The following is a 26,241-nucleotide window of genomic DNA, read 5'->3' as shown; positions in this document are numbered from 1 at the left end:
TGAGGACATTAAAGAAGTACAATATTCATTAACTGAAGAAATATAAATTGAGCTTTAACATGCCAGACACACGTGTGCTAATATTGGGGGAATAAACAATACCCATAATCACAAAAGCTTCATTCGTTCACCATTTTAACCCAACAAATACATATTTATCATATGCCAAGCATAGTGCTAGGCCCTGAAGATTCAATGATGAATAACACAGACCTATCCTCAAGAATATATAGATGGCTTAGAGCCAAATTTAGGCCATCAGCCAGTATTTGTATAGCCTAAGAGCTAAGGACAGTTTTTTGTTATCTTTAAAAGATCATTTAAAAAGGGAAAAAAAAAAAACAAAAAACAAACCACAACACAGACTGTAGGTGGCCCACAAAAACATGAAACATTTACTACCTAGCACTTTATAGACAAAAGCTAGCTAACCCATGGCTTACTGATAAAAGCAGCATGCTTAATGGTATCACAGAATTAAGTCAGGGTACCATGAAAACCGAAAGAGTACGCCACTCCACTTTTTAGTAAGTTCCTGAAAAAAGTGACATCAAAACTGGGCAAAAAAAAAAAAAAAAAAAAGAATCTGGCAAATTTGAAGAACTGAAAAGAGTTGAATTTATAAAAGTCTGAATTTATCAGAAAAGCAGAATCAAAAGAAATTTGGTTACTAACAAAGGACGACCAATTTTGTTTCTGCCAAGTAATAGCAATAAGGAAAAATATTTGTGTGTATACACATTAACACACGGACACATATACCCATATAAACATAAAATTATAATTTATTATCTATATACACACAAACATAAAATGATAATTTAATACCACTATTTTTTCATAAGACATCAAAAATGAAAATAATCACAGGATTTAAAAATTAAATCTCAGAATCTGAAAACTGATTAATTTTAGCTTTATGAGAAAACTATTCCTATTTTTCTCATTTCACTTAAGACCAGAGAAAGCTCAGTTACAGACAGTCCCAAAGACTGTTTGCTTAAGATTCAGTTGTGTAGGGATGCCTGGGTGGCTCAGTTGGTTAAGCCGCTGCCTTCGGCTCAGGTCATGATCCCAGAGTCCTGGGATCGAGTCCCACATCGGGCTCCTTGTTCTGTGGGGAGCCTGCTTCTCCCTCTGCCTGCCGCTCTGTCTGCCTGTGCTCGCTCTCTCTCTCTCTCTCTCTGACAAATAAATAAATAAAATCTTTAAAAAAAAAAAAAAGATTCGGTTGTGTAATCAACATCCCCCAACAATTTCAAACTTACTACCATAGACTTATGATAATTTATGGTACAAACCAAAGAAACATATGGCTTCATTTCCCATGCCTGTAGGTTTGTATTGTCTATTATTACAGGAGACACCTTCTTCTCAAACGCTTCTTTCGCTGAAAAACACAAACAGAAGATGACAAATCACTTTTTATAACAGTATTAAGTATTCTCTGGAAATTTTAAAAATCTGATCTTGTTTTCGTAATTTGAAAATCATAGATATGTGGTAATTTTACTCACAACTCCACTACCTTTTTTTTTTTTTTTAGGAGGGGGAAGGGCAGCAGGAGAGGGACAGAAAGAATCCCAAGTAGATTCCACACCCAACTCGGACACCAACACAGGGCTTGATCCCACAACCCTGAGATCACAACCCAAGCCAAAATCAAGAACTGGTTGCTTAACCAACTGAGGCACCCAGGCCCCCCACAACTCTACTTCTGGATGTCACTTTTGAGTGTATGAAAAATTAAAGTAAGGTAAATGTTAGATAATAAATAATAAATAAATACTAAAGTTATAATAAGAGAAAATTATAAAATAAAAACTGTCTAAATTTTATGTGTGTTACATGTATAAGTGGCATAAATGGGGAAAAAACTATCATTAAAAACAATATCATGCTAAAAGCAACATGGTATCCTGGATTAGATATTAGAAGGGAAAAGAACTTAAGTAGAAAACTAGTATCAGGGTGCCTGGCTGGCTCAGCCAGTAGAGCATGCAACTCTTGATCCCAGGGTTGTGAGTTCAAGCTCCACATTGGGCATGGAGCCTATTAAAAACAAAAATTGTAAAAAAAATAATAAAAATAATTAAATAAATTAAAAATTTAAAGAAAAACTAATCCAAATAAGGTCAGAGTTTAATTAATAGCAATATACCAGCACTAATCTCTTAGTCTTGATAAATGTATACCACGATTATATAAGATGTTAACATTAGAGGGAAATAAGTGAGGGGTATACAGAAACTCTACATTGCCTTTGCAACCTTTCCACAAATCAAAAATAATTCCAAAATAGTCTTAAAACAAACAAGCACAAATTTTAAACAAACACACACAAAAAGATGTAATAATTTAAAATAAAGAAAACATTATTATATACCGTCATGCAAGAGATTTTTTTTTTTATTATTTTTTTAAAGATTTTATTTATTTATTTGACAGACAGAGACTACAAGCAGGCAGAGAGACAGGCAGAGAGAAGTGGGGGGAAGCAGGCTCAATCCCAGGACCCTGGAATCACAACCCAAGCCAAAGGCAGAGGCCCCAACCCACTGAGCCACCCAGGTGTCCCTGCAAGATATTTTCTTAAAAAACTACATTTTTTCCCAAGGACTTGAACCATTCAGGAAATTAACGATGAAATACAATAAATAAGCTTTACAAGGAAATTATGTGGAAGTTTTAAAAATTCCATGTACTCTCTTATAACTCAGTAATAAATGGGCAAATAATCCAATTTAAAAATAAGGAATGATTAAGGAGCTAGAAAAAGAAGAAAAACAAAACTCAAACCCAGGAAATAATAAAGATTGGAACAGAAATAAATGATATAGGGCACCTGGGTGGCTCAGTGGGTTAAAACCTCTGCCTTCAGCTCGGGTCGTGATCCCAGGGTCCTGGATCAAGCCCTGCGTCGGGCTCTCTATTCAGTGGGGAGCCTGCTTCCTGCCCTGCCTGCCTCTCTGCCTACTTGTGATCTCTGTTTGTCAAATAAACAAAAACAAATAAAATCTTTAAAAAAAAAAAAAGAAATGATATAGAAACTAAAAAAATAATAGAACCAATCAATGAAACCAGAAGCTAGTTCTTCTAAAAAATCAACAAAATTGCTAAACCCCCAGCCAGACTCATCAAAAAAGAGAGGACCCAAATAAACAAAATTACTAAAGAAAGGGGAGAAAAAAACAATACTACAGAAATACAATTTTTACAGAATATTATAAAAACCTCTGTGCCAACAAACTGCGTAACTTAGAGGAAATGAATAAATTCCTGAAACATATAACCCAACAAAATTAAAGCAGGAAGAAATAGAAATATTTAACACACCAATTACCATCATGAAATTGAATCACTAACCAAAAAACTCTCAAAAACGAAAGTTCAGGACAGATGGTTTCACAAGCGAATTCTACCAAACTATTACAAAAAACAGAAGAGGAAGGAAAACTTCCAAATTCATTCTATGAGGCCAGCATTATACTGATACCAAAACAAGATAAACACTACAAAAAAAGAGAACTACAGGCCAATATCTCTCATGAAAAAACCCTCAACAAAATATTAGCAAATCAAATCCAACAATACATTAAGAAAATCATACACCACAATCAAGCAGGATCTATTCCTGGGTTGCTAGGATAGTTCAATATTCACAAAACAATCAACATGATACATCACATCAATAAGAGAAAGGATAAAAACCACAGGATCATTTCAACAGATGCAGAAATAGCATTCAACAAAGTACAATATCATTCATGAGAAAAATCATCTGCAAAGTAGGTCTAGAGGAAAGATACCTCAACCTTAATTTGCAAATGACATACCAATAAAGGGTTAGTATCCAAAATATATGAAGAATTTTTACAATTCAACATCCAAAAAAACAAATAATCCAATTTAAAAAATGGGCAGAAGACACAAAGAGACATTTCTCCAAAGAAGACATACAGAGGGCCAACAGACACATGAAAAGATGCTCAACATCATTCATCATCAGGGAAACACAGATCAAAACCACCATGACATACCACTTCACACCTGTCAGAATGGCTAAAATCGAAAACACAAGAAACAAGTGTTGGTGAGGATGTGGAGAAAAAGAAACCCTCGTGCACTGTTGGTGGGAATGCAAACTGGTGCAGCCACTGTGGAAAACAGTGTGGAGATTCCACACACACACACACACACACACACACACACACACACACACACAAACAACAACAACAAAAAAAAAAAACTAAAAATGGAAATACTCTATGATTCAGGAATCACACTACTGGGTATTTACCCAAAAAGTACAAAAACATTAATTCAAAGGGATACATGCACCCCTATGTTTATTGCAATATTATTTACAAACAACAAATCTATGGAAACAGTTCAAGTGTCCATTGACAGATGAATGGATAAAGAAGTGGTGTACACACACACACACACACACACACACACACACACACAGTGGACTATTAGTTCAGCAATAAAAAAATGAAATCTTGCCATTTCCAACAACACGGATAGAGCTAGGGAGTATATTGCTAAGCAAAATAAGTCAATAGAGAAAGACAAATAACACATGATCTCACTTATATGTGGAATTTAAGAAACAAGCAAAGGAAAAAAAGAGAGAGAGAGAGAGAAACCAAGAAACAGACTCTCCACTCATAACAAACTAATGGTTATGAGAGGGGAGATGGGTGGAGGGATGGGTAAAATAGATGATTGGATTAAAGAGTACAGTCATCATGATGGAAGAAAATACTTTTTCAAAAAAGAACACAAGATACTTTAGAAAAAGTGCAATTTTTCAAGAATATATTATTTTTTCATTTAAATATTTTTAAGGGAAAGACTGTACCTGAATATAACTAATGTATTAAAAATTTTTAAATCACATCTTAAAAAAAAAAAACTTAGATAACTCTCCAAAGAAGATAAAGTAATGGCCAAAAGGACACACCAAAGAATGCTTAACATCATCACCCACCAGAAAAATGCAATCAAAATCACAGTGAAATACCACTTCACAACCACCAAGATAGGTATAATCAAATATACAGATAAAAACAAGTATTGGTGACCATGTGGAGAAGATGGAACCCTGATAAACCCCTAGCAGGAATGTAAAATAGTGCAGTTGCTTTAGAAAAACAGGCTGGTAGTTCCAAAAAAGTTTAGACATAGACTTGTACGTTCATACCAACATTATTCATAATAGGCAAAAAGTGGAAACACCCCAAATGCCCACCAACCAATGAAAGAATAAATCAAATGTGGCATGTTCATACAATGGAATATTATTCAGCCATAAAAAAGGAATGGATTACTGATATATGCTACAACATGAGCCTTGAAGATGTTACACTAAGTGAAAGAAAGCCATTCACAAAAGACCACGTATGATATGATTCCATTTATATGAAATGCCCAGAACAGGCAAATCTATAGAGACAGAAAGTAACTTAGTGGTTGCCTAGGGCAAGGAGAGGATGGGGAGAAATGAGGACTGACTGTTAATGGGTAAAGGATCTTTTTTGGATGATAAAAATGTTCTAAAATTGATCAAAATGTTCTTAAAAGCGATCGTTGCAGAGCTCTGAATATGCTTAAAACCATGTGATTCTTCTCTCAATAAAGCTATTTAAAAAGAGTTCTGCCTATTAATTTAATATTATTATTATTATGGCTATTGCAGTAGTGAGGACATGTTGAACCACTGCTAAACACTTATTTTTCAACCTTAACAATCATGGGGGTAATATTAAGCCCTTTTACAGGTGAAGACAATGAGCTCTGGAGAGTATAAATAACTTATACAAGACAGCATAGCTAGTAACTGCCAAATCTAAGATTCTTCTTCACCACATCCTACTGTTTTCATTTTTTGTTGTGTTAGTATTTTCTTTTCTTTTCTTAAAGATTTTATATATTTATTTGACAGACAGAGATCACAAGTAGGCAGAGGCAGGCAGAGAGAGAGGGGGAAGCAGGCTCCCCGCTGAGCAAAGAGCCCAATGCGGGGCTTAATCCCAGGACCCTGAGATCATGACCTGAGCCGAAGGCAGAGGCCTAACCCACTGAGCCACCCAGGTGCCCCAATGTGTTTGTATTTTCATATTCCTGAGTTCTCACTTTAATATTCAGTTCGAGAAAAAAATACGGAAAAATTTAATAATGTCTGAAGATGGCAAAATCAAGAATCAGTTTCATGTTGCCTTTATCATAAAATAAAGGCTAACATAGTGTCTATGTGTATTAAAATTCCTCATGGGATGCCTGGGTGGCTCAGTCAGTAAAGCTGCTGACTCTTGATCTTGGCTCAGGTCTTGATCTCAGAGTCTTGAGTTCAAGCCTCATGTTGAGCTCCACATTGGCGATGGAGCCTACTAAGAAAGAAAAGAACAGAAAATAGGAAAGAACAAAGAAAAGAAAAAGAATTCCTCATATGAAATTCAAACTATTTGTAACTAAATATTTCATGATAAAACCATCTTCAGTGAACAGATCATTGCACTAATAAAAGCAGTAAGGTTGGTTTGAGGAGAGCCATTTTTACTCTCACACTGTCCCACCATAACAATAAAATCAATCTAGGGAAGAGTAGGGGTTAACAATTCAAATTCCATTCTAGGGGGCACCTGGGTGGCTCAGTCGGTTAAGCTTCTGCCTTTACTTCAGGTCATGATCCTGGAGTCCTGGAACTGAGCCCTGAATTGGGCTCCCTGCTCAGCAGGGAGTCTGCTTTTACTCTGCCCCTCATCCCACTTGTGCTCTCTCTCTCTTAAATAAATAAATAAAATCTTTAAAAAAAAATCCATTTTAGGAAATAGAAACTGAAGCATACCAGACAACTGGAGACATCTTGAGCTATTCTGAGACCCATATAGAAAATCCCCACTGATTAAGTAAAACTTAAACACGCCATGTGATGTTCTGAGCATTTTACAAAATTTAACTTGTTTAATCCTAACAATTCTTTAACATAAGACTAACCTCTTTCACCTCTTACTCTGTAATGTAACAACTGTTACAATTTTATATATTACATATAGTTAAGTAAATAATTCACTTTAGTAATTAAAGTTGGGGGGCACCTGGGTGGTTCAGTCAGTTAAGCAACTGCCTTCAGCTGGTCATGATCCTGGGGTCCTAGGATCAAGCCAAGCACGGGGCTCCCTGCTCAGCAAGGTGTCTGGTTCTCCCTCTCCCCCTACCTCTCACCCCACACTCATGAGTTCTCCCTATCAAGTAAATAAAATCTTAAAAAAGAGAAATAAATAAAGGGAATTATACCCTTCTTAAAAACTGTCTCCCTCTCAAAAGACAAATATTTCATATTGCTCTTAATATTACTCAAAATCTAATGTCTATTCTTACCACGATTCTGGTTCCATTCATGTGCTTCTCCTAAGTACTTTATATCAAACTGGTACTGTCCATTTATGTAAAAATAATCATCAGTACTCAGAATAACTCCACTTGGATTATCCTCTTGCAAAGTCCTGTGAAAGATAAATGGAATTATTTTCATTAACTTTTGTCCTAAATTCTCTCTCCTAATTTTTACAAGGTCATAATCCAAATAAAGAATTCAAGTATTGGTACTTAAAAGTGAGAACAATAATATCCCCAGACAACTCCTATCGGAAATCCTTTTAGCAGAAGTTTGACTCCCAAGAACACTGACCTAAAACAAGTCTATTTTATTCCTTGAATTGAAAATCAATTATGGCTTTGTAACTCTGTAATCAAAGTTGAACTTCTCTTTTTTCCCATTCAAATTAGTTCTCTTTCACATAAAGCTATTTCTACTGATTTCAGAAGTTCACAGTCTTGGAATTATCTTTGAATTTTTCTTCTATCTCCCAAAATGACAGTCTAAGATAGAAGGCTTCAATAAAAACTTCTGGAGAAAAGAGTACTGCTATTAGCTACAAAGAAAAAAAAATGAGTAAAAAGAAAAAATTTTAGTGGTTACTAAACATCTCTATTAAGTAATAGCATTTCACATATTCATACTCTGTTAATGTTCACGTTCAAGCACTATACTGTTTTAAAAACTCAATTAAACCTCATACCTTGCCAAAAAGGATTTTCCTGATCCTGGAAGCCCTCTGAGAAGAACAAGAACCAGTCCAACATAAGATGACGTCTTCTTTCTTACAATCTGAGAAACTGGGGCTTCTTGCACTTGATAAGCACTTGTTCCCTCTTGATTTCTCCATACCTTTGTTGGGGAAGTGTGAGAAATAACTGGAGGGGGAAACGTGTAGTTGACCGGTCTCCAGTGTGTAGTGGTGGTTACAACAGGAGCTACAAAGCCATGATTTCCTTGAAAGAGGTCAAAAGCAGGAATCATTGGATTCCACATTGGTGGAGGGGGAGGAGGAGGCAGCAGTAGAGGGAGAGGGGTAAGTATAGGGCAGTAATTCACATCCTTCCCCTTTGACGGCAGTTCAGTATGTTTCTGTGGCTTGAAACCAAATTCTTCAGAAGGTACAAATGCATCATGGACAGAAGTAGATTTCTGATCCCCACTTGTACCTAGTAAATCAAGCCCCAGATTTTGCACGGGAAGGTTTAAAGGAGGCTGAGGTTCGTTGGCATCCAAATCTACAGGGGCTGGAGAGAATTGAGTCTCGACACACTCAGATTCTAAAAGCTCTTTCTGTCTTTGACTGAGATTGCTACCACCCACCACAGTGTCATTTGCTACATTTAAAGAACTACTGAGAAGAGAATCTTCCAATGCCAATGTGTCATCCTTTATAAAACTTTTGGACTCATTAGAAACAGAATGTGAAATTAAGGTGTTTGAACTTAATGCAGAGGCAGAATTCTCTAAATTTTCACTGTTCAAATCCACATTTTGTGCAGAAAGAATGGGAGTCATACTATTTGAATCGGAATTTATAAATGCACTCGGGTCACTAACACTATTAACATCTTGCAAAGGCAAAAATGAGTATACTTGGTCATCAGGAGAAGAGTTCAATTTCTCAAAAGCATTCTGTATCAAAGAATCCAAGTCTTCAGTTAGCTGCATGTCCAAAAATGAATCCATTTTTGATTCTTCACTCTCTTCTTCAGGAGGATACTTTTCCATTATTTCACGTCCCACAACACTTACTTGGTTCTCAGAAGCAACAAAGCTTTTTGAAGATGATTCTTCTACCTTGGCGTCAGTGGCAGATAATTCTAATAGACAATCCATTGCATTTTCAACTGTACAACAACAAGAGCAATATACATGTGTATTGAAAACAGTGAAGTATAATTTGATTAAAATCTGGGTAAATTTATACTTTTGCACTGAATGGAATATAGAAATTTATAAATATTCAAGTCATTTTTTAACTAATATTTTACAAATATACCAGTCTATATTAGTGAAAGGTTTGAATGAAGTCATGTAATGCTGTTACTATCAGACAAATTGCATTAAAGTAGGACAATAAATTGCCATCAAGAAGATAATCTCTGACAACTGAGAATAAACATAAATATCTATGAATTATATCTAAAGATATCTGTAAGTTGTATCTAAAAATTATCTGTAAGTTGTATTTAAAAATATCTATAATTGCAAATATTATGGTTATTTATAAAGACCCAAAACCAGTTAATTCATTATTTATATTGAATACCCTTTTAAATATTAAGCATTTTACTTGCCTATCCTTTTAAATATTAAGCATTTTTAAGTACTCTCCTATAAACCTGTTTATATGGTTTACGCTATGAATTTCATTTAATACAAAAAATAGGCATGAGCATATCAGATATACTCTGTTCAAAGTAAATAAGACATAGTTTTTACTATACTTAAGGGATTTTTAAAGCCTAATGGAGGTAAAGATAATTAAGTTAGAAAACAATTACATTATAATATAATATAGATTAAATAATACACACTTTTAGTAATACACAAATGCCATAGCAGCCTTATAGGAGAATAAAGAAAAATTTCATGTAAGGTAATAAGTGAACTGGGACTTGAAGATTAAAAAGAAACTTGTCAGACACAAAGGGAAAAGTAAAGACAGTCTTGAAAACACAAAGCATGTTTAAGGTATTAAGAGAAGTTGGTTGGAGTATGAGCACACAGTAGGTACGGAAGATAAAAGGAGACAAAACTGGAAAAGATCAAGTAGAATTGGAAAAAGTGCTACATGTCATGGTAGGACATATCAATTTTATTTTCTACAAAAACTACCTGTCACCATATTTGAGCTAGGAGCTTTCTCTTTTTTTTTTTTTTAATTTCTTTTCAGTGTTCCAGAATTCATTGTTTATGCACCACACCCAGTGCTCCATGCAATATGTGCCCTCCTTAATACCCACCACCAGGCTCACCCAACCTCTCATCCCCCTCCCTTCCAAAACCCTCAGTTAGTTCTTCAGGGTCCACAGTCTCTCATGGTTTATATTTATCACCTCAATGAACCATCAAATAATACTATGAGGTATAGTATTTCTAGCAAACAGATGAAGAAAATAAAGTTCAAAAAGTATATTAAGTTGGCCCAAGTCACACAGATATTAAGTGACAGAGTCAGGACTGGTATGTCTGACTCCAATGCTGAGCTCTTTCTATTATAATACAAACACAGAATTAGAATTGTTAAGCATTTGAAATTTGGAGTTTTGCTTATTTTAGTGTTTCCTCTTTTGTTTTATGGAAAATATATATGAAAAGGAAGCAGAGCACAGGAGGTAACAGCTCTGGGCTAGAGTCAGAAAACCAACACCTAAATCTCCGCTTGCTGCCTATGACCCTCTGAACAAGTTACCTAACTTTCCTAAGCCTTGATTCTCTCATTTGCAATATGGGGATAATAAAAGTACCTACCTCATAGGGTTGTTGTGAGGATTAAATGAGATAATCCATGAAAATGTGCTGTGCACAAGGACTGGCACCTAGTAAGCACCCAATTAATGTTCCCTTAAGAAGAAAAACAAAGAGGAATTGGAGGGGCAGGCCTGGCAGAGATCAGTTAGGATATTATAGCAATAGTACAAAGGTTAGAAGTCCTAAACATGGGGGGGGGGGGCAGAAAGAAAGCACGCAAGCAAACACAGAAGTAGTTCTACGAAGAAAATCTACATAATAGAAAAACCACAAGATCAACCAAAAAAATTAATTATTCATGAAAAATTTACATATAACTAAAAAAATTAGAGCACAACAATTCAGTGAAATATTAGAAAGCTATTAAAAATAGTTATAAAGATCACAGCAACACTGGAAAAAATGCTTAGGTTAAGTTTAAAAAGCAAAATACATATTTTCATCAACACTATTTTTCAAAATACTCAAAATATCAGTATTTATGGACTAGGTGTAGAGAAGATCCTGGAAAAGAGAAATGTTTTTGTTAGGATGTAAGGGTAATATATGTTTCTTGTAATTCCTCATTTCTATGTTAGTGTATGTGAAACAAATTTTAAAATACCACAACATCAGGAAATAAATATTGAAGTCACACATAAAATTCTGCACACTATCATTTCTTAGCATCATGTGGACTGCTGAAAACTGGTTTTCTGCATACATATCATAACAGGATAGTTAAAATATGCTCACATCACAGTCCATGTAATAAGTAAAAATGGAAGTTCCTCATCCATTAGCAAAACTTCCCCAATCTTGAATAATTTTATCTTACACTGATCGTATCAACACTAAGCATTAACATTTAATTTACTCATTTAGTCAACTTTGATTGCTTGTCCATCAGCCAAAATACTTCCAAACAATTTATTACAAGTTATTAATAATACTAAAGACTTTACCAAAAAAAAAAAAATCTCAATTCTCACCAAAAAAGTCATGTGAGATACATATTATTATTTTTCTCATTAGCAGATAAGTAAACAGACCCAGAGAGCTTAAGTGGCAGAACCAGAAATCTAACCCAGGTTTCTTGACTCCGAAGCCAATATTGTGAAACACTACCCTATTAGCATCAACTCCTAATCAGCTCTTATTCCCACAATTACAATTATCTTTTCATTCAATAAATATTTACTGAGGTCCTATCTGAATCATTTGCTATATTAGGGGCTGGGGATACAGCATAAAAACAGTTTATAAAAATCTGTCTTTATGGAGCTTACATCCTAAGACAGTGGTTCTGGTCCCCAAGAGACATAAGACAATAGATGGAGGCATTTTTAATTGTCACAACAGGCTGCTAAAGGTCGCTACTGGAATCTATGGAGAATAGGCCAGGGACACTGCTAAACATCCTATGATTTATAGGAAAGCCACTCACAACAAAGAATGATCCGGTCCGAAATGTTAATAGCACCCACCTGTTCTAGAGGAAAGATTAAAAAAAAACAAACCATAAAATATGACATCTATATATACATCTTACATCTAGAACTGTATATTTCTCAAAAGCAGAAAAAACTATGCTTTCTTCTTCATATTACTCACAATACCAACTTAGTACCTTGCCCATAGCAGATGCTCAATAAATTAACAAAACAGAAATAAGGCAATCATTTTTCTATATTACTACTAGTCATGGCACAGTACATGGAATCTTCTTATATGATGCAAAGGGTTCAAACTAAACTTTTTCTCACCTTTGAAATCACATTCAGAAAGCATCAAATACACTACATCGGGATCCAGATCAGAAAACATCTCTGAGATACTGGTGAAGAGTTCCTCCTGATCAACTTTTGTCTCACACATGGAAGGAATAGTAGTTGGCTCCTCATGACTAGCAACACCGGATACGACAACTTCCTTAGAGTTTGCAGTCTTCCGAAAAGGATTTCCCCCAAGATTTTTCCTTTTCCTTGGCATTCTGACTTCCAAAACTAAAATGTTTCCCTTTTCTTATTTAAGATGTTTGATATTTAAGTCATACCTCAAAGAAAACATGGTTAAATATCTTGCACAATCCAGCAGTAATAGGACCTAAAACAGAAAGCAAGTAAAAACACTCAGACTATATAGTTACATTTCCATTTCTAAAATCGGAATGACATCTTTATTTAACTCTAAGAAAGTACCACCAACTCTGGTAGCAAAGCCAAAAAGCAGTCAGACAACTTCTCTCTCTCTAAAATACTCAAGTTTTGCCAGGATTGAACATGTTAAAACTCAAGATATTAACAACTGTAATCAATTTTCACAACAGTGTATACACTGTTTTAATGTCATTATTTTATTTTTGAAAAACATAAAACAGTATTCACAATGACAATGCCTACTGAACACCAAATTTGGATGTCTAACAGGCATTATAAACTTAACATGTCCAAAACTGAGCTCTTGGTCACTTCCTTCACATCCACTCTTCTCAGTCTTTCCAGTCTCAATTAATACAACTCTATTCTTCCAACTGCTCAGATCAGAAATCAGATCTTAGAAAATTCCTAACTCCTCTCATCCCACATCCAACCAGTAAGCCAACTTTGTCAATACAACCCTCAAAATGTATCCAGAATATGACCTTTCCTCACAATCTCACTGCCACCACAGCCTATTGCCTAGATTACTATAAAAGTCTCAAACCAATCTCCTTGTCCCTTCTCCTATTTATATGTAGCAGAGCAATCAGTAGTGATTCAGTTAAACTATAAGTCAGATCATACATATCTGCTTAACTATCTATTGACTTCCCATTTCACTCAGAGTAAAAGCCCAAACCCTTAAAATCCATAAAAAGTAAAAGCCCGTAACTCAGACATGTGTTACGTCAGTACTGTCATCCCTAAACCTCTTTCCCTTGCTCAGTGTCGCTCCAGCCACACTTCGCCTCCTTGTTCTTCTCCAAACACACCAGCCATGTTCCCTGCGGGGAACTTTTATATTTGGCTCCCTCTACCTAAACTACTAGTCTCTCAGGTATCTATAAAAGTTTCTTTCCTCAACCCCTTCCTATCATTACTTAAACATTACCCACTCAAGAAGTCAATCCCCAACACCACTTACCCGACTTTCCTTATTCGAATTTTCTCAAAGACTTATCATCTTCTAACACAGTGTATGTTTTACTCATTTTTTATTGTATTTACTACCCATAATTAATATAGTGTAAGTAAGCTCCACAAGGGCAGAGACTCATTGATCTAGAGAACCCCAGAGTCTACTTGCTTTCTCTACTTGGATGTATCTAATAAACGTTTCAAATTTAACATTTCTAAAACTAAATGTCTGATATTTTCCCCCAAATCTGCTCTAACCATTTGGTCTAGCTACTGTCCTCATTCACTCATATTCCAGGATCCTAAATACTCTGCTTCCAACCCTTGTCTCCTACAGTCTATTTTCAACACACTAGGCAGAATGATCTTTGTACAAAATACAACATACATATATACAACAACCTACAAGTCAGAATGAATCAAGATCTGCTCTAAATCCTCAAGTGGTTCCCCACATCACTCAGTAAAAGCTAAAGTTCTTATAGTAGCCCATCTCCCTCCTGGCCTCTGATAAACTCTTCCCCAAAAATTTGCAACTCCTTCAAATCTTTATTCAAGTGTCACAGTCGATGATTTCTTCCTTGATTACCCAATTTAAAATCATGTCCCCCCAATACCTCTGCCCCAATCTCCCTTTCTCCGAACCAACCATTGGCCCTTAACACCCATACTATAAAATTTACCTTTTAATTAAATTTATTGTGTCATAGCTCTCTCCGTCTTCCAGAACTGCACTGTCAATATGGCAGCCACTGGCCACATGTGCCTATTTAAATTTAAATTTAAATTAATTTAAATTAAGTTAAATTGCACTTTTCTATATTAATAGCACATAAAGTAGAATGCGGAGGGGAAAAAAAAATTATCAGAGACAGAGAAGGACATTATATGATCATAAAGGATCAGTGCACCAAGAAGACATAGCAACCCTAAATGTGTATACACCAAACCAAAGAGCCACTAAATGAGTGAAGCAGAAGCTGAGAGAACTGAAATGAAATGGACAGATCCACAATTAGAGAAATTTCAAACTCCTCTCTCAACAATTGATAGAATAACTAGACAGAAGATGAGCAAGGATATAGAACACAGTAACATCATCAATTAAGAACAATTGACTTTTATAAAACACGCCACCCAACAATAGCAGAATACATTATTTCCAAGTGCCCACCAAATATGTACCAAGAAAGACCATATCCGAGGCCTTAAAACAAACCCAGAAAATTTAAAAGGACTGAAATCATACAAAGTGTATTCTCTGACCACAATGGAATCAAAGCAGTAATCAATTAACAGAGATAACCGGACCTTAAGCAATATACCTAATAACCCATGAGTCAGAGAGAAAGTCTGAAGAAAATTTTAAAAATACACTGAAATGAATGAAAATGAAAATAAACCATATCAAAATTTGTAGGACACAGCTAAAGCAGCAATGCTGGAAATTTATAACCAAATGCATACAAATCACAAAAGAGGAAAAGTCTCAAATCAATAATTGAAGCTCCCACCGCAATTACCTAGAAAAAGAAGAGCAAAACAAATCCACAGCTAGCAAAAGGGAATAAATAAAAATAAGAGCAGAAATGAACAAAACGGAAAACGTAAGAGCAAAAAAGAAAAATCAATGAAACAAACTGATAGTTCTTCAAAAATAAAAATAACAAAATCTCTAACATGACTAACAAAGAAAAAAGGAGGAAAGACACACAGTACCAATATCAGGAATGAAAAAAAGGATATCACTACAGAACCTTGTATGCTGAAAACTACAGAACACTGATAAAAGACATCAAAGATCTAAATAAATGGGAAGACACAGGATGTTCACGGACTAGAAAACTGAACATAGTAAAGATGTTAATTTTCCCTAATCTGATAGAATTCCTATCAAAACCCCAGCAAGAGTTTTTGTGGATATGGACAAGATTATTCTCAGATTTTTTTTGTGGATACGGACAATATTATTCTCAAACTAAATGTAAAGACAAAGGAACTAGAACTGCTACAACAATTTTGAAAGAGAGGAATCAGTCAACTCAATTTCAAGATTTATTGTATAACTACATTAACCAAGACTGTACAGTATCAGTAGAGGGACAGACATATAGATCTGAAAACAGATTATAGACAGAAACAGAAGAGAGAACCCAGAAATACACCAACACAGAAATATACCAATATGCTTTTGACAGGTGCAAAAGCAATTTAATGGAGAAAAGATAGTCCTTTCAACAAATGGAACTATAGTGAGTGGGTATCCACAGATTAAAAAAAATAAATGTTGACCTCATTTTCACATTTGATAGAAAAATTATCTCAAAATGGACCAAAAATTCAAATCCATAAAACTATAAACATCTTAGGAAAAGAAACAAAGAACACACACACACACACACACACACACACACACACACACACAAAAAAAAAAGAGGAGAAAATCTCTGGGAGCTAGAGCTAAACAGAAACCAAAAGCATAATCCATAAAAGGAAAACCAGATAAACTGTACTTCATCAAAATTAAAAACTTTCGCTCTCTGAAAGACCTTGTTAAGAAAATGAAAACACAAGTTACAGATTGGAGGAAATATCTGCATACCATATATCCAACAAAGGACTAATATCTAAAATATATAAAGAACTTACCAAAACTCCAGAGTAAAAACCAAACAATTCAATTAGAAAATGGGCAAAAAGCGTAATACCAAAAGGATATATGAATGGCAAATAGGCACATAAAAGATGTTCAACATCATTAGGCATTAAGTAAATGCAAAATTAAAGCTATATACAGTGAGATATTACTTACACAGCTATCAAATGGGCTAACCTAAAACTAATGACAACACAAAATCCTGGCAAGGTTACAGAGAAAATGGATGGCTCATACACTCTGCTGGGAATGTAAATGGTACAGTCACTTTGGAAAAGAGTTTGGAGGTTTCTTTAAAAGCTAAACACGCAACATCATACAACAATTCAGTAATTGCATTTCTGGGCATTTATCTATGAGAAATTAAATATTAAGTTCACCCAAAAACCTGTACACCAAGTTTATAGCAGCTTTATTCATTATAACCAAAAACTAGAAAACAATTCGGATGTCCTTCAATGGGTGAACTGTTAAATTATGATACTTCCATTCCATTCCACAAATTACTAGTTAGCAATAAAAAGGAATAAAGTAATGATACACAAAAATAACCTGGATGAAATTCCAGAGTTATGCTGAACGGAAAAAATGCAATCCCCGAAGGCTATATATTGAATGATCCCATTAATATAACATTTTAAATTAAAGAAATAGAGAACAGATTAATGACTGCCAAGAGCTAAGGAAGGGATGGGAGAGGAGGGCAAGTGGGTGTGGCCATTTAAGGGTAAGTTGGGGGATTCTTGAAGTGATGGAAATGTTCTATATCAAGGACAATATCCTGGTTGTGATACCATAGAACAGTTGTGCAAAAATGTTCCATCGGGGGAACTGTGTAAAGAGCACAGGAGATTTCTCTGTACATTTATTAGAGCCAGATGTGAATGTATAATCCCAAAACAAAAAGTTTAATTCTGAAAAAAAGCATGTTAAATTAAAAATTCATTTCATCAGTCATACTACTCATATTTCAAATGCTCAGTTACTACATGTGGTTAATGATTATCATATTGGAGAGCAGAAATAGTAAGCTTTTCCCATCAGTGCAGAAAGTTCTATTGGGCAGCACTGTTCAGTAATATAAGATCCATGGAACAAGTGAATATCCTATCTTAGGAAAATAAGAAACTATATAAGCAAAAAAGTACAAAGAGGAAATCATAAGGAAAAAAAATACTAACAGATCTAGCCACATTTAAATGTAAAAGACCTATGTATCAGAAACAAAATCAGGGGAAAACACGTACAACATACAGCAACTGTTTTCAATTTTTCTCCTTCCATTCTTTCATAGATTTTTGCCTCCACCATTTCTACAATTACCCTAAAATTGCTCTTATCTACCAACAGTGCACAAAGGTTCCTTTTTCTCCAAATCCTCATCAAAACTTATTATTTTTTTGACTTCAATAATTCTGATAGGTGTAAAGTGGTATCTTGTGCTTTTAATTTGCATTTCCCCAATGATTAGTGACGTTGAGCATCTTTTCACTTGTCTGTTGCCTATCTGTATGTTTTCTTTAGAAAAATGTCTATTCAGGTCCTTTGCCCATTTTAATCAGATTATTCAGTTTTTAGGTACTGAGTTATCTGGAGGTTCCTCAAAATATTAAAAATAGAATTACATTATCCAGTAATTCCACTACTGGGTATTTACCCCAAATGAAAACACTGATTCAAAAAGATACATGAACCCCTATGTTTATTGAAGCATTATTTACAATAGCCAGACTAAGGGTGCCTGGATGGCTTAGTCCATTAAGTGTCCAACTCTTGATCTCAGCTCAGGTCTTGATGTCAGGGTCATGAATTCAAGCCTCTATGCTCAAGTATCCATCAATAGATGATTAAAGATGTGGGATGTGTACGTGCACACATATACAGTGGAATATTACTCAGCCATAAAAAAGCCATGAAATCTTGCCACTTGCAACAACATGGGATGGACCTAGAAGATATAGTGCTAAGTGAAATAGCCAGTCAGAGAAAGACTAATATCATATGATTTCACTCATATGTGGAATTTAAGAAACAAAACAAATGAACCAAGGTGGGGGGAAAGCCAGACTCCTTTTTTTTTTTTAAAGATTTCACCCATTTATTTGACAGAGAGAGATCACAAGCAAGCAGAGAGGCAGGCAGAGAGAGGAGGAAGCAGGCTCCCCGCCGAGCAGAGAGCCCAACGCAGGGCTCGATCCCAGGACCCCGAGATCATGACCCGAGCCGAAGGCAGCAGCTCAACCCACTGAGCCACCCAGGCACCCCGGAAAGCCAGACTCTTAAATACAGAGAACAAAATGGTGGTTGCCAGAGGGGAGGTAAGTTGGCAAATGGGTGAAATAAAGGGGATTAAGAGTATGCTTATATTGATGAGCACTGAGAAATACATAGAATTATTGACTCATTATACTGTATACCTGAAACTAATATAACACCGTGTGTTAATTATACTTGAATAAAAAAATAAAAATTTTTTAAAAGGAAAAAAAAATTTAGAGATCTTAAGCAACCAAAGGTTTTGGTACCTTCTCCTATATTCATTTCAAAGTACAAGCCAATCTAAACTAAAATAAGTGAAAAAGAAGCCCAGAAAGGTTCTGATTTTCCCTGTGATTTATGTTGTTCTTTTACATCAAATATTAAATCATTTAAAAAAATAAATAAAAATTGCTCTTATCTAAATCACCATTGATGTACATGTCAATGATAAAAGTCGATAATAAAATCCACCAGGAAGATGTAACAATTCTGCAATTCTAAGTTGTATTCAACTTGTAAAAACACTCCCTCTGTAACTATTAGAAAAAAAGAGCCCCCCCCAACAAAATAGAAAAAAAAGAAGGGAGGAACAATAAGGACAGAGAAGATCAATAAATAACTTGGCTTAATATCTATATAACATTGGACCAAATAACCACAGAATATACTTTATTTCAAGTACATATGGGATTATATTAAAATTAATGACTAAAACAGAACTAGAAGACACAGTTGTTTGAAAATATACTCCTGTACTTAAGTCAAAGAAGAATTCCACTATGTTAGTGAAATGCTAACATCAATTTAAGATAATAGTTAAAGGGCACCTGGGTGACTCAGTGAGTTAAGCATCCAACTCTTGATTTTGGTTCGGGTCATGATTTCAGGGATGTGAGGTAGAACCCCGGGTCTGGTTCTGCACTCAGCTCAGAGTCTGCTTGTCCCTCTCTGTCACTCTGCCTTCCCCACCCCCCACAAGCCCTCTCTAAATAAGTAAGTAAAATCTTATAAAAACAAATAAATGAAAATTTAAAAAATAAAAAAATTAATATTAGAAAATATTTTACCAAATAAATATATCCAAATTTGTGAGATACAACTAAAGTCACGCACAGAAAAAGACGCGTACAAATGCAGGTGCCTGGGTGGCTCAGTTAGTTCATCTGCCTTCGGCTCAGGTCATGATCTCAGGGTCCAGGGATCCAGTCCCACCCTGCATCAGGCTCCCTGCTCAGCAGGGACTCTGACTCTCCCTCTCTCTTTCCCCTCCCCCCATTCATATTCTCTCTCAAATATATAATTAAAATCTTTATTTTAAAAAAAAGATGCATACAAATGCATATATTAGAAAAAAAGAAAGGCTGAAAAATCAACTGTCTAAACATTCAATAGGCAATTTGGAAGGGGGCAGCAGCAAATCAAACCCAAAGAAACTAGAAAGGAAATAACAAACAGCAAATACAAAATAGAAAACAAATACATAGTAAATGGGATCAGCAACATCAAAAGACAGTTCTCTGAAATCTAAACTAGTTTTTAAAAAAAAACACTATTAAAAATAACAGATCTCTGGCAAGAGCAACGAAAAGAGAGAGGAGGTACAAATTACCGATATCAGAAATGAAAAAGGGGACATCATTATCAAGTCCAGAGACAGCAGAGTTGCACAGTGGAAGTGTGCTGGGCCCATCAAGTCCAGAGACATGTGTTAAAAGAGGGAGAGAGATCATAAATAATTTTATGCCAATTTTAAGCTTAAATGGAATGTACATTTTTAAAAAAACATACTTCATACCATATCTGAAATAACAAGATCTGATAGTCTTGTATCTATTAAAGAAATGAATCTTTAACTTAAAACCTTCCCACAAAGAAAACCCTAGGGTCTAGATGGCTTCATAAGTAAATCCCACTAAATAACCTGTAATATCAATCTTACACAAACTCTTCTAGAGACTCAGTTAAAGTGAAAACACTTCCCAACTCATTTTATGAGGTCAACCTAACCTTGATACCAAAACCTGACAAGGATATTAAAAGAAAAATTTTCCAGGCCTATTTCTTTTTTTTTTTTAAAGATTTTATTTATTTGACAGATAGAGATCACAAGTAGACGGAGAGGAAGGCAGAGAGAGAGAGAGAGGGAAGCAGGCTTCCTGCCGAGCAGAGAGCCCGATGTGGGACTCGATCCCAGGACCCCGAGATCACGACCTGAGCCGAAGGCAGCGGCCCAACCCGCTGAGCCACCCAGGCGCCCCTCCAGGCCTATTTCAATCATGAAAATAGATGCAAAATTCCAAAGCAAAATATTACAGTAGTAAGACATAAATTATGAGTGATATATTATATAAAACACAAAAATATTAGTTATTTATAAAAATAATGTATCACAACTAACCTGAATTTATTTTTAGATTATAAAGTTGTTTCAATGTTTGAAAATTAATGCAATACCCAGTATTACCAAAATAAAGAAGAAAAATCACATAATCAACTCAATATACACAGAAAAACTATTTGAAAAACGTCAACATCCACTCATGATAAAAACTTTACACACTGGGGCACCTGGAGGGCTCAGCCATTAAGCATCTGCCTTTGGCTCAGGTCCATCCCAGGATCCCATCCTGGGATCGAGCCCCCCCACCCCTGCCACCGTCGGGCTCCCTGCTCACCAGGGAGTCTGCATCTCCCTCTCCCTTTGCTGCTCGCCCCAGCTTGTGAGCTCTCTCTCTCTCTCTCGCTGGCTCCCTAACAAATAAATAAAATCTTTGAAAAAAAAAAAAAAAAGACTATTCTTTCTCTAATGAATGGTCTTGGCACCCATGCCAAAAATCAACTGACCATAACTATAAGGGTTTATTACAAATTCTCAATTCTATTTCACTGGTCTATGTATCTACTCTTATGCCAGTATCACATCATCTTGACTTGTAGTGAAGTTTTAAAATCAGGAAAAGTAAGGACGCCTGGGTGGCTCAGTCAGTTAAGCGTCTGCCTTTCAGCTCAGGTCACGATCCCAGGGTCCTGGGATAGAGTCCCACATCCAGCTTCTTGCTCAACAGGAATCCTGCTTCTCCCTCTGCCTGCCAAACCCCCTGCTTGTACTCTGTCTCTCTGTATCTCTCTCTCTCTCTCTGACAATAAAATCTTTTAAAAAGTAAAATAAAATCAGGAAAAGTGAGTCTTTGAACTTTGCTCTTCTTTTCCAAGACTTCTGACTATTCTGGGCCCTTTGGATTTACATGCAAAATTTAGAATGTGTTTGCCAATTTCTGCAAAGAAGCCTTTTGGAATATTGACAGGGACTCTGTTGAATCTGTAGATCCTAAGTCAAAGGTTTGATTTAAAGCCTCCAAGACCTCTGCATTTCATATAGAGTAAAAGCTCAAATTCTTAAAATGGCCTAATTAAGATACCAAACAGTCTGGTTCCCTAAAAACTCTTTCAAATTATTTCTTGGTACTCTCCCTCTTGCTCTTTCTTAAATTCACCCAGTATTCTCCTGTTTCACTGCCCTTATACTTAATTCATAGCCTGAAATGCACTCCCCCGGATACCTACCCGACTCACTCCTTACAAGACTTAACTTATGGCACCTTTGCAGCAAGTCTTCCCCTAACCGTCCTATGCAAAACTGTACACATGAATGTTCTCTCCATTTCCCTCTCATTATTTTTTCCCTCCAAATCAATTACCACTCTGTAATTTCAATATTTATGTTGTTTAATGCTTGTATATACCCTGACACTAGGAAGTAAACTCTTTGAAGACAAAGGTTTTTGGCAATTCTGTTCACTCCTGCACTGCCACCACTAAACCAAATAGTAAGTACCAAAACTATATACCAATACCAAAACAAGCTCTAGCACATAGTAAGCACTCAATAAATTCCTGCTAGATAAATAAAGGATTAAGGTAAGGAAAAAGAAAGAAGAACAGGAAAGCAATAGGTATAGAATTCTAGAAAGAAATAGTAATACTCAATAAAAATTTAAAAGTTTAACCCAATTAGTAAAATGAAGTTAAAAGAGGAATGCCTGGGTGGTGTCATCGGTAAAGCATCTGCTTTTGGCTCAGGTCATGATCCCAGGGTCCTGGGATGGAGTCCCGGATCGGCCTCCTTGCTCAGCAGGGAACCTGCTTCTTCTTCTGCCTGCTACTTCCCCTGCTTGTGCTCTCTCTCCTCTCTCTCTCTCTCTGACAAATAAATAAATCTTTTTTTTTAAAAAGTGAAGTTAAAAGAATATTACTGAGGTGCCTGGGTGACTCAGTTAAATGTCTAACTCTTGATCTCAGCTCAGGTCTTGATCTTGTTATGTTGCTTAATAGATAAAAAAAATAATTTTTAAAATAATAATAGCCATTGTTGGCAAGGCTATAGTGAAATAGGAATTCTAATGAGAATAAACTAGTAATGAGAATAATGTAATGTAATTACATTACATTACATTATTACATAATAATGTAATGAGAATAAACTAGTAGAACCTTTCTAGAAAGCAAACTGTCACTGTCTATCAAGAAATCTCAAATTACAGTTGACCTTTGAACAACGTTGGGGGAGGTGGTAAGAACATCAACCAGGTAATCAAAAATCCACTGATGACTTCTTTTTTTTTTTCTAAGATTTTATTTAATCACTTGACAGAGAGAGATCACAAGTAGGCAGAGAGACAGAGAGAGAAGAGGAAGCAGGCTCCTCACCGAGCAGAGAGCCCAATGTGGGGCTTGATCCCAGGACTCCGGGATCATGACCTGAGCAGAAGGCAGCAGCTTTAACCCCCTGAGCTACCCAGGCGCCCCACCACTGATAACTTCTGACTTAACTACTAACAGCCTATAGTTGACTGGAAGCCTTACTGAGAATATAAACATAAGTCAATTAACACAAATTTTGTAAATGTATTATATACTGTTTTGTTACAATAAAGTGAGCTAGAGAAAAGAAAATATTATTAAGGAAAATATAAAGAGGAGAAAATATATTTGCAGTACTATACTGTAAGAGTCTACGGCCATACCACCCTGAACGCGCCCGATCTCGTCTGATCTCGGAAGCTAAGCAGGGTCGGGCCTGGTTAGTACTTGGATGGGAGAAATCTGCATGCCAGTGGATCCAGGCAGTTTAAACCCGTGTTGTTCAAGGGTCAACTTACATTCTTTGATCAAACAATTCCACTTTCAAGAAATTCATGATAGAAAACAATCAGATTTACATATTTAAATAGATATTTATACAGAAATATTCAAAATACAGTAATTTTTTTACAAAGAAAAACTAAAAAACAAGGTAATGAGAAAGAAATGAAAAAATAATTTCTGGTGATAGGAATTATAGTTTATTAAATACTTAACATACGTCAGCTAGAATGTTATGGCCATGATTTTACTTAATTTTTAAAATGGTAAGTAATATTATGCCTATTTTGCAAATAAGAAAAATAAAAACTAGAAAAGATAAGTATCAAGCTTAAGGCTCTCAAGGAACAAAACTGGGATTGAACCCAGATTTATTAGAGTCCACTAAGCACAATATCCCTTTAAGATTCCTAAAATGGAATTTTATACAGTCATTAAAGACTATATTTTGGATAATATTTGAGAGGTTTTTTGTTGTTATTGTTTTATTTTAAACAGCTTTTTTTTTTAAGATTTTATTTATTTATTTGACAGACAAAGATCACAAGCAAGCAGAGAGAGAGAGAGAGAGGAGGCGGCAGGCTTCCCACTGAGCAGAGAGCCCGATGTGGGGCTCGATCCCAGGACCCTGGGATCACGACCCGAGCCGAAGGCAGAAGCTTTAACCCACTGAGCCACCCAGGCGCCCCGAGAGGTTTTTTTGTTTTTTTTTTAAGACATTGTTAGAAAAGAAAGAAAGACACAAAACTAAATATAATTTATACAGACACCCAAATGGGACTAGTTTAGATTACAATATTAGACTGGAAAAGAAATCTCTTGTTTATGGGATTATAAGTAACTTTATATTTAGCATACTACTCTTTTCAAATACTACTTTTGCATTTTCCAAATAATCTATACTATATACATACTTTAATAATCAGGAGGGAAGGGGCGCCTGGGTGGCTCAGTGGGTTAAGCTGCTGCCTTCGGCTCAGGTCATGATCCCAGGTCCTGGGTTCAAGCCCCACATCGGGCTTTCTGCTCAGCGGGGAGCCTGCTTCCTCCTCTCTCTCTGCCTGCCTCTCTGCCTACTTGTGATTTCTCTCTGTCAAATAAATAAATAAAAATCTTAAAAAAAAAAAAAACATTTAAAAAATAATAATAATAATAATCAGGAGGGAAAAAACAACCACTATTAATAAAGCTGAATCTTAGATTTCCCCTATACTTCCTCCACCTGGCAAGCCATACATCCCTTCTACCTCTTTTTCCATGGTATCCATTTATACAGAAAAAGATCTAAACATGTAGGCAGCTTAAGTGTCCAACTAATATTTAGTATAGTGAAGCACCTCTATGAAAACATACACTACCACCAAGTACCAGTTTTACTTTATGTACCCAGATTATTTCAATCCCATTTATCCCCCTGCGTGATATTCAACTCTTTTATCAACTGATCCAATGCATCTTCCTTCTTCTATGAAGAGAGCTTTATTAATACACTACTTTAAACAAGGTTATGTAGCTTCTTCACATACATACCTGACCTAGAGAGTGTATTCTAAAAGGATGTGGGAAATAAGGATGGGTAAGTAAGGTTTGATATATTATGGAGAAATGTGAAACTGGCTCAAATGAAGAACCTAAAAACAAGTAATATAAATTTTTATTAATAATGAGACCATGAAAATTTAAATTTCATATACACATTTTCTTTTTTTTTTTATATTTATTTATTTATTGGAGAGAGAGAGAGAGAAAGAAAGGGAGAGAGCATGAGAGGGGTAAGGGTCAGAGGGAGAAGCAGACTCCCTGCTGAGCAGGGAGCCTGATGTGGGACTCGATCCCTGGATGCCAGGATCATGACCTGAGCTGAAGGCAGATGCTCAACCAACTGAGCCACCCAGGTGCCCCTCATATACACATTTTCTAAGCTCTCCTACCTCTATAATTCAATTTTAACCTGATAGAGAACCTAACCAATATGTATTTGCTCACTGATTATCATCAGAATATTCCAGCAGGAGGCCTTAACAACTCAAGTTTTTTGGGGGGGTTTTGTTTTGTTTTGTTTTAAGAGATAAAGATACATGTTCTTCTAAACATCAAAAAAAAAAGCCTGGGTTAACATGATATTTATAAACGTAGTAGAGTGAACACAAACTCTAACACTGTTATGGCAATAGTTAGTACTGCCATTAAAGTGAATATATCGGGATGCCTGGGTGGCTCAGTTG

General features: G+C 35.6%; 1 protein-coding gene across 13 annotated transcripts in view; it reads right to left on the bottom strand.

Moving 5' to 3' along the window:
- Positions 1-26,241, bottom strand: part of N4BP2 (NEDD4 binding protein 2) — an 83,320-nt gene that overhangs the window by 41,749 nt on the left and 15,330 nt on the right. For 3 of the 13 annotated variants that reach the window (XM_047719144.1, XM_047719155.1, XM_047719147.1), the window contains exons 3-8: positions 25,547-25,647; positions 14,643-14,725; positions 12,607-12,946; positions 8,088-9,234; positions 7,387-7,511; positions 1,302-1,390 (exon numbers count right to left, since the gene is read on the bottom strand). In XM_047719144.1, coding sequence (XP_047575100.1) covers positions 1,302-1,390; positions 7,387-7,511; positions 8,088-9,234; positions 12,607-12,832 — 1,587 coding nt within the window. In that variant the 5' untranslated portion in view covers positions 12,833-12,946; positions 14,643-14,725; positions 25,547-25,647. Of the gene's footprint in view, positions 1-1,301; positions 1,391-7,386; positions 7,512-8,087; positions 9,235-10,861; positions 10,955-12,606; positions 12,947-14,642; positions 14,726-25,546; positions 25,648-26,241 lie in introns of those variants that run through there. The other 10 variants (XM_047719145.1, XM_047719149.1, XM_047719156.1 and 7 more) reach the window with 8 other exon arrangements.

The sequence above is a fragment of the Lutra lutra genome, chromosome 2 (assembly GCF_902655055.1).
Source record: "Lutra lutra chromosome 2, mLutLut1.2, whole genome shotgun sequence".
NCBI lineage: Eukaryota > Metazoa > Chordata > Mammalia > Carnivora > Mustelidae > Lutra > Lutra lutra.
Note: the sequence above shows the minus strand (reverse complement) of the source record. Positions and strands in the feature narration are given on the sequence as shown.